A 10501-nucleotide genomic window follows, 5' to 3' on the forward strand; every position below is an offset into this window, starting at 1 on the left:
TGCTGTGACATTTGATGATAAAATCTCTGAAAAAGTTTAAGAACAAGAAACAAGAAGCATGAATATATTGTGCTGAATGATGCACAGTGATTGCGTGCACATGAGTTAAGATAGTTTGAAGTTAATACAGAAGTGTATGGATCAACCCTTCAGAGACATAACATATTAGAATTAGACTATTAGAACTATTCTAACAATTATTATATTTAGTATAATACATTTATTAATTATATACTACAATTATACTTTTATAATTTACATATTAATATACTTAAATTTCAAGATAAATGCAGTTAAGAAAATTATAAAGTCCATTTTCAATCATTTAAGTTACATATAATTTAATTGATATAATAATATGTAAGTTTTTTCCAAACATTCTACAACCATAATATCTAGCACATGTAATAGAATCTGTATACAACATTCAGACTTATAAAATTAAAAATTGTAACTCCATATTTTCAATTTCTTATTGCAATATTCAATCTCCATTATTAACAAAGACAAACCAAAAAAATTTTAATTTCAATTCCTTATGCTACATACTAATTTACATTTTATTCATCATTAAGGAGTAAAGAATAAAAAATTTGTAATATTGTATTATGCTACATGTCTCCAAAGGACTGAAACACTTCAAGAATTGTAATATATACAATAGTGCATTCAGAAGAAGATTAGGTTTATTTACTCTACCTAACACACCCTTAGAAAGTAATATATCCCCATGAACATTCTTGCAGCACGTTTCTGTCTACTTTCAAATATTCTGTGACAACGTTGTGCTTAATTTCACAGGCGAATAAATCTTGTAATGGGAGGATTCGTAATAGGATGTTTCCATGACAAGTGTAACAAGTTGCAAAAGGATCTATTTCACGAATATATGCCATGGTCAACCTGCTGCTTTCACTTCTCTTTTCGAGGGTTACACCTTGCAATTTTTACCACGGTCGTTTAGAAGCCATTCTTTTATGTAAATTCTCAGATGGACTGTCCGTGCTGCAAAAATCTTCGATTTCGCAATAGGAAGGAACACCGCAACATTTTCACGGCTCACTTCTTAATGCCTCTACTTTCTCTTCTCCTCGTTTCCTTTGATACAATTTCCTCTGTTCCATTGTTATTTACATAATGTACAATAACGTTGCGTAACTCGAGTTAATTGTAATTGATCGGAATTTAATTTTCAAAAGGACAAATTTTTCTTTTTATTGCGTTTGAGTAGTAAACAAAGCGGAATTATTTAATCGTGCTATGTATTGTATTATGTAATACTAAATTATTTAATTGTAAAAATTATAGCCAATAAAGTGAGGTAGTAATAAAGGAGTGAAGTGTTTAATAGAATTGGAAAATATTAAAAGTTAAAGTAATTGTGAAGATAATTTGCATAATAATAAGTGATAAATATCATGATTCATATGCAGGTTGTGCAAGTATGTACTGACATCATACTTCATTCGAATGAAGTAGTACAACTTGAGTTCAAGTCTGTCAGATGTATCACTTTTCCGTTTAAAATACTTATTTTGCTGCCATTCATTTTCTATTTATATTTCTTCCATTATTGGAAACTTGAATAATTGTTATAAATGTTAATTATCATGTCAATTTTTTTTAATAGATTTAAGATTCAAATAGATTTTAATTTGCAATTAGTGATTTCTTCCTTATTTAAAGTCAAATAATTATTTAAACTAGAGACTAAAATTTAAAAAATACTTCATTAAAAAATCCTATTATTTTTCTTTGTTTATAATATGAAAAAATTAATAACTAGGCATTATGGGCTTATATTATATGTATATAACATAGTTAATATAATATTTATCAAAATGTTAAATAATATCTGCATCCAAATCATAAATCTCTTGTAAAACTAAATACATATAGATCCTACTATGTACATAGTTACAATTTTGTACTACTGCTTAGATACAATCTAATGACATTATATAACATATTAAGTTAATTCAAATCAAGACACAAATTTCATCCAAAAGTATATTTAATAAGAAATTTAATTCAAGTGTAATTAAATAAATATCTTGCTATTCAATCACAATCTTTCCATATTAAAATTCCAGATACAAATTTCTTCCAAAAGTATATTTAATAAGAAATTTAATTCAAGTGTATTTAAATAGAAGTCATAATTTTCCCATACTAAAATGGCATATACAAATTTCTTCCAAAAGTATATTTAATAAAAAATTTAATTCAGGTGTATTTAAATAAAAATCTTACTACCCAATCACAATTTTCCCTTACTAAGATTTCCTTGCATGTGTAACGCGTGGCAAATTCAAAAGTCCAAATTCAAATCCAAATTCTTTGCAAGCCTAAAAGGTTACCCAAATAAATTGACCATCCCTCGCAAGGACAAAGATCTACAATTCCTATCACCTCCTACCAAGATCTAGAAAAATATTTCCTCATCCTGTATGAGTCTATCATCCTCACCTATGGTCCACGAGGCCAGAACTGGGATTTCTACTGTGACACCTGATGACGGTGTCATGAGTCAGTCTGCTACCGGTTGCCTGCAGTGGGTCTGTGGTTTCATCGGTCGCCGTCGCCGCGCTCTCGGCGTACAGCCCAGTCATGGCGTACATGCTTTCGTTCCTCCGATGTCCAGCATGGTAATTGCTGCCAGACTCGGACCTGGAAACGTAACGGAAGGTCAGCATGTAATTTGGAACCGATCCATTAGGGCTCCCTCGTTCCATCAACTTCGATAACGAGTCCACACAATTATCCTAAATACACGTTCTAAATCGAGCATCTAGATTTAGAACTTTGGTCACTAAAAGACCAGAAATTGTTTTTCCATTGACTTTCGTCGATGAGTTGATAAATGGAAACCTCGGGTCCCGACGTTTACCGACGTGGCTCGGGACATTGGGATACCGGTGGTCATGAGTAGGGGGCGTATCAGATTTCGTCATCCATCACACGTACCCGCCATAGAAAAACTATAAACAGATCTACTGGGACGGTTACAAACCGTGGAAAGTTCGAAGGTTAAATGCGAGTGAATCGATATTTCATTTAGTGATAAACGAATTATTTCTTTGGATAAATTTGTGCTATTTATTTAGTAGCTTTGTGAGGTTAATTTTGTACTACGTATTGGGCAGAGGAATGTGGTTATTTTTGTGATACGTCGGTGATTTGTTCATTGTGGGTCTCTTAGGACATTAGCATATGATGAGCAAACTGAAGATAATAGATTTCTTCATAGTTAAAAGTTAAGAGGATTGCAACCTAGAGACAGTGAAGGTTAATTAGATCTTGCTATCTCTTCCATTTTTCACGAGGATCAACTTTAAGCTGAAGTGGATAACAGTGTGAAAATAAGTTTCACAGAATTTACGTTATTTATTTCTTGTTTTTCCTGGGGTTAAAAGAAATATTAAATAATATTAATAACGATAATTATTAATAAAAATAGTAATATTAATATATACAAAGAATCAATTTTTATTCATGAGACTTTTAGAAAAATTTAAGTAAGAAAGGAAAGAAAGTGACATTTATCCTTGCTATTCATTGGTTCATAGAATTTTTATGTAAATTTTTAGCTTCAAATTTTTAATTTTAAAATAAATTAAAGATTTTGTAAAGGCAATGATCTTAAAAATCTAAAGATAATAAATTATATTTCATTCGTTAAACAGGAATAGTTTCATTTACTGGGTGGTCCAAGAATTTTGCAGCGCATTGTACTTCTGCATTATCTCCAATAATCTTGGACAACAAAACGCGAATGCCACGAGACACGAAGTTAGCTGTGTGGTCGCGAACGCAATTTCTCGGTTTCTGTCTCGTTAACGAACAAGAAGGGAGAAGACAAACAGAATCCTGGAAGCCTCTGAACGCTGAACCTGTACTTATCTAAACATTACACGTAGGGTTCCTAGTCGAAGGATCATATTACGCCGTAGTGTAACAAGACCCTTCCCTTGGTGTTACTGAATTCTTTCCCACTCTCTGGATGGGATATCTCTGCAATGCTGTGTTCGAAAATTGCATATCCACGTCTAAGATTTTCCCTGATTTTAAATATTAACCTCTCACAGGATCCAACCTCTCGCATACGCGCGGTTATGCTATCTGCTTATGCCTCGACGTGGGCGGTAACAAACGAGGTGTCTCGTATTCTTTTATTAATTTTTTATAATAACTTTTAATTTTATTTTTTATATTCTTCTGTTAGCTGTGTTTTAATGAAAATTGTGGTTTTTAGAGAAGAGGCACTACGGTTAATAAGCGTCACAGAAATGCACACAGTGAGAGATAAATGGACAAATTTGAAACAAAGTGAATCTACGTGTAAAACTGAATCGAAAATATGGAATAAAATTTTTTGATAGGAAGCTCCGTCTTCGAGAAAATTGAGTTTGAAAACTGCGCGGGTGGGCGCGCAATAGTTTCAGTGGGCAAGGTAATGAAAGTGCGAAACCGATTAACGTAGTAATAAAAGTGATAATAAACGAACAATTGCTTTGGAATATTGAAAAATTCAAATATCGGTGGAAACCTTGGTCGTCGGAAAGTTTCATAATCTTAGACGCGCGCCAAAGAATTTTTAAATCGAATTTCCTCGGAAAGGAGGACTTTTATCGAAAAATTTTGTTCTTCATTTTCGGTTCATTTTTATGCGAAAAATTATACTATTTTGATTTAAATGATAAATAACAATTTTTTTAGAGGTATTGTTATTCTATCCAGTGAAAATAATACTTTTTATTATATATAATATTTTCAGATTTACTAAGAGATAAAATTTGTAAATTTGTGATTATTTAAAAAAAATATAAATTATATCTTTGTCTTATAGATTTAGCATCCATTTTTAAAAATTTTCTAGTTTTAAAAATATCCTCTCCAGCTACCAAGTGAAATAAAAATCAGAAAATCTACAAAAAAATATTGTTCCTGTTTTTCCTTGATCTTTAGACATAAAATACATTTTCCCCTTGAAAAAGCAAAGTATCCAATTTTGTCAGACATTTCCGTTATTCCCCATAAACTCAAGCAGGGGATAAAGGGATCAACGCGAAGCACCTCAACGTGATACATCATCCATAATCACCTATGTCAGGCTAAAATAGTTACAACCGCGAAGATTAACACTCCAGAAACCAAATACACTTCAAACACCTGTCCAACCATTCAACGTCATAAACATCCAACATGTTAACGCTGAAACTACCGTCTTCTAACCTAACCTAAATATACTCAACATACATAATCATAATAATTAAAGTGACACCAAAAATAAACTATCACTAAGATATTATTGATCAGTTAAATCTAATTTATTAATTGATTCATTAATTGAACTATTAAAATTTTATCAATTATTAGAATATTTAGCAACCAGAATTATTTTCCTTAAATTACAGTGAACTTAAAAACTGAAATTACTAACCTATATATGTACTTAATTAATTTATATAGTACATATAATAGTACATATAGTATGTAATAGTACATATAATAGTACATATAGTATATAATAGTACATATAATAGTACATATAGTACATAATAGTACATATAATATAGTACATATATAAATTAATTAATAAAAATTAATAAATAAACAAATATTATCATGTATATAAAATTATAATATTGTTTCAATTATTTTTATTTCAATAGATGTCAGAATTAATTTTATTAGATAGAACTACATATATTTTCAATTGTTTTGACTAGTTTGGTAGTTCCAGAGTTGCCCGTTACACCCACGATTACGGTTAGTTATTAATAAGTACCAAAGGCACCCTAAACGAAAGAAAATCCTCAAAAATATACGAGAAAGATCAACTGCCTATCGAGCAGATAAAGTTACCAAAAGGGGACAAAGATGCGTGAACGAGCAACAGTGAAATATTCGCATAGTAAGCATGAGATTTCGCTAGGTGGCAGCAGCGTCGCCGCTGTGTTCTTTCGAACAATAAGAGCCGGTGTGTATTCCATAGACTCGTGATAAAAAAGACGAAAGGAGGCAGAGAAAGGAGGAAAAGGAGCAGAGGCCCTCGACCTAGCCGGACGAGAATAGAGGTGCACTCGAAAAGGCGAAAATCACCTTTTGTGGCCGAAACCACCGCCGCTGCTCTCGTTCCTCTTGTGGCCACTCTCGGATCGTTTGTGGCCAAAGGCACTGGATATGCTCTCGGCGCGTTTGTGACCGCTCTCCGAGCGTTTGTGGCCGATAAAACCGCCGCCGGACTCGGTGCGTTTGTGGGCGAACATGCTCGAGCTCGAGCCGTTCCTCTTGTGCCCGCTGGTGGACGCCATTTCTTCCTTGTCCGCCACTTCTTCACGTCCCTCGGCTTCCTTCCTACCAAGATCGTTGAATTACGGCTCCGTCGGCGACATTTTTGGCCGAGTGCTTCCGTTGCCTGCAAACATAAACACGAATTTCCACGTTAGGTCATCAAACACCATCGAATTGCAAATGGATTCTACGATTACGATTTAAACGACCATTTCTAAACTTTTGGTTAAAAATTTCGTATCCAACGTAATTGTTTTAATCACTTTTTCTTTTATCACTTTGACTCTCACGTACTTTTTATATGGTACGATAAAATTTCTATTATTCTTATGATATAATGATGAATTATCAAACAATATGGCAAAAAAAAAGAAAATGGTGCAAATTATTAATGTCTTCTATTCAAAATTCTGTATTTATTTATGTTGTTAAAATTTTCAAAAATTGTTTAGAATAGAACAAATATAAATTTGAAAAATTAATATTGACAGACAATGATGATCACCATGACCCCACTGATGAGTCAAGCACCGGTCACTGATGACAACCATGGCGGTCATCCTGTTAATGTACATAAAATAATTATCCTGTGGAATTCATGGATTTAAAATTTTCTGCTATAAAGCTGACTATATTTTGTTGAGCAGTAAATAAGAAATCGTATAATAATTAATACGTAGAATTATTTCGCACACCGTTACATTATCTAAAATTTGATGTATTAATTAATATCGATCTTCGCAATTTTATTAAATGGCGACTAAAGAGCGTCTCTCGATTGCAAAGGGTTAATTTTCCAAAAAATTTAGAAGCTAAATTACATATATAATTTTTGCGTACAAATTTAATTGAACATAGAGTAAAGAGAGTTAGGAAATAACACCAATTTTATTAGGTTATGGTGTTCCATTATGCAAAGAATTAAATCACAGCAGATGCTTTTATCTGTAATTTTACAACTAAATTATTAATCAATTTTTGTAACATTATATTTTAGTCTTTCTAACAATCCACTTAGAGTACATATTTCCAATAATTTCTTACCCCAAAACCGATTGAAATCCCCTATATCTGTGTTATATTGACAAGCAAACAAAATTCCAGTTAAATAGATCAACTAATCTCTGGTAAATTACAATACAACCTAACCATCAGTCCCCTACTCTGACCTCACTTATCCACTTCTTAGAACGTCACAAGACACAGGCGACCTCTGCCTCCTATTCGCTTAACCTATTTACCATAGACAAATAAACACTGGACGATGCATTTAAAAAGGTAAATTCACGTGTCGACACCGTTTGATGCAATCGTACGATCAATTGACATTTCTGTATTCAACGGTTCAACGAACCTGCTTCTGGTAAGGTCAGGGGCGTTCAACAGCGTGAGCACGGGCTCGCGCGCAAGCAGAAACGCTGTCATCTTCGTTAGGAAGACAGCGGCGGATAACTGTATCTGTTGCTCTCTGCCACAACGGTGTACGCGGCCAGAGCTCTCCTCGGCGATAACTCTCGCCGGGGACTCTGATTTGACGCGACAAAAATCGTCGAGGACAAAGGGAACTCGCGTAGTTCGATGAAAAGAAACTATGCTGCAGCGATATCGCCCAGCTTCCAATCCTTCCCCCGACATCTGGCGTCGGAACGGTGAACCGCTAACGGAGTCTATCGGGGTATATTCGTTCGACGAATGCTCGCTCGTCCGAGACGTTTAATTACATTAAACTATCATAGGTTAATAGTAGATTTAAACCTGTATAGGTGCTGCAGGTTGGGAAGGATTTTGTTTCTGGAGAATGTTTGCTTTATGCGTTGAGAAATGTTTTCTGAAATACGAGAGTTACGAGTTGCAACAGTAATATTACTTGGGTAATTGAGTCAACGCAACGTATGCGTCAGGAGCAGCGAACGCGTTACGCATCTGTTGATTAGCTAAACACAGTGTGTATTGTAGAGTGAGGCAAGTAAACCTGTTAAATGAATATTTGTGGAAATATAAATGATACGATATGAGAGAATATTAATGAGTCACATTCGAGTATCTTAAACAGGAAATTGTTTGTTTAATTTGTTTCTTTGTGTATGATATAGAGTTTATTAATTTATATTAATATACATCTTGGAAAATTCAGGGATTACTTGAACGTGGAATAAGTTATTTTATTTCCCAATATTATTTTATTTTCCAATATTTGAAATTATTTTGTGACTGCCATTTGTGTGAAAGTAAAATTCATATTATACTTAATGAAATATCGCTATTGTATCAAAATTCTGCTAGATACATTTCAGAATCTAAAAATATCTCAACTCACAAATTTTGACTAAAAAAAAATACAGAAACGTCATTTATGGTGCATAAATTTTATTAAAATCGGTTATTACCGTGTGAGAAACTTTGTGTTTAAGATGTTAAGGCTCCATAATACAGGAATGGAAACTAATGACAGTTAAGATACGAGTAAACAGTGAGAAGTGTATTGCAAACTTTATGCAAGCGGTGTACCACCAATTAGTGGAAGAAATCGCAACGCCGCCATTCATAAAGAGCCCTCAGTTTCGCAAGCGTCCTCGAGTCGAGTTACACGACTCGCGATTCTCAATTGTCACGATCATCCATCTGTATCGAATCGTCGCCGTGGTCGTTGAAATCGTACCTGACGTAAGAGGGCTGGGCGACGAAAGTTTCGAATTAACTTGCGCAATTAACACATTATATAACATGACGTAGTTCGCCTCGCGGTTGGCGGGAACTATGGTGGCGCTTCGATCGATTCAGCGCGAGTCGATGTACCGAACTTCCACGCCGCCATCTTGGAACGGATCATCTTGGCCGATTGTTACCTAGTTAACCGATCCTGATTCACGTGCCATTTATTTTTTTGCTTCAACTATATTTGACGCCGAATATCACCAGACTGGAATTACGTTCGCCATTTTTGGCACAATTCAGGACTGTTGTCGAGGTTATGATGAGGTTATGATGAGGTTATGACTAGAGCTTTAGGTAAAGAGTAAATTATGTAACAAATGCTTTTCTCACCTTATAGTAGATAGGAATTAATTATTATAGTTATCTCTCTCTTACATTTTTACTTGACTTGATAGATTAGTTAATTACACAGCTATGAAAATGTATGAACGTGAGTTGGTTGCAAAATATTGAAATAGCAATTTGCTAATGGTGTTCAAGGTAATATTAAGATGATAATGTAAGACGGGATAATCCTATTTGAGAGAATATACATCTGTGTAGTCTCTTTTACTATAATATTATTTAAATATTAAAATGAAAGGTAAAATTGCATTTTTTATTTTACAACAAGGATTATAAACATTGCATTTTTGAACTCAACACTTCAATTGTAAAAATACTTAATGTATCAAAATTTATTTATTTTGTCAGTATTTATTTATTAAAAAAGGGGGCAGTGAAATGGATGGTATAATCTATACCTAACCTAGCATAACCTAACCTAACCTAACAGCTCGAGATATAAACACGAGATTTTGGTGAAATGCTATAAAATACCAAAAAGAACGTTTCACTTTAGCATTTCTCGATGCTTGCGAATTTCGATTATTAAAAACTGGCATGCAATGTTTGCGCAGATTGCACGTGAGCGATAAAAACGAGGAGATTTGCAATACAGAGCTCGTTCCTGATGTTATTTCTGAAAATTTATATTTACATATTCTTCCGTTTCAGTTATCAATGTTGAATCTGTGGATACCACGCTTGAACTTTAATTCCCGTATGTATATACTCGGGAACATGCTGTCAACGTTAACGTCACGAAGATTGGCGAGAAATTAAGATGGCCGCGATTACTTTAGAGAAAAATACTCGTAGTAATCTTGAGTCATTTCCTTTTGCCTGGAAGAGTCGTTATTATCATCAGCAGAATATGAAAATTTAAGATATTGATTCTATTTATGTCTTTAAAAATTGATGAAATAAGCTGACATAATTCCACAATAATTTCGCAATATTAAAAAGAGATTTTCAAATGTGATACTAATGAAGATACTAAATGAAGTATAATAACTAATATATAATATATAGTATATAATGTGCTTGTAACTTATGTACTTGTAACTTATATTAAGTTACTGTGTAACTTATATTACTGCCTGTAACCTATATGTAAAATACATGTACTTGTAACTTATGTACTTGTAAATGTATATACAAATATATA

The 10501-nt window shown here is 33.3% G+C and overlaps 1 protein-coding gene across 1 annotated transcript in view; it reads right to left on the minus strand.

Annotated features, from left to right (window-relative positions):
* Positions 1 to 10501, minus strand: part of LOC108551037 (Organic anion transporting polypeptide 30B) — a 128717-nt gene that overhangs the window by 9149 nt on the left and 109067 nt on the right. Inside the window, exons 2-4 of the mRNA XM_017905036.1 lie at positions 6106 to 6421; positions 2470 to 2670; positions 2 to 26 (exon numbers count right to left, since the gene is read on the minus strand). Coding sequence (XP_017760525.1) covers positions 2 to 26; positions 2470 to 2670; positions 6106 to 6317 — 438 coding nt within the window. The 5' untranslated portion in view covers positions 6318 to 6421. The remainder of the gene's footprint in view (position 1; positions 27 to 2469; positions 2671 to 6105; positions 6422 to 10501) is intronic.

This window comes from Eufriesea mexicana, unplaced genomic scaffold, assembly GCF_001483705.2.
Source record: "Eufriesea mexicana isolate 0111107269 unplaced genomic scaffold, ASM148370v2 scaffold3615, whole genome shotgun sequence".
Classification (NCBI taxonomy): domain Eukaryota; kingdom Metazoa; phylum Arthropoda; class Insecta; order Hymenoptera; family Apidae; genus Eufriesea; species Eufriesea mexicana.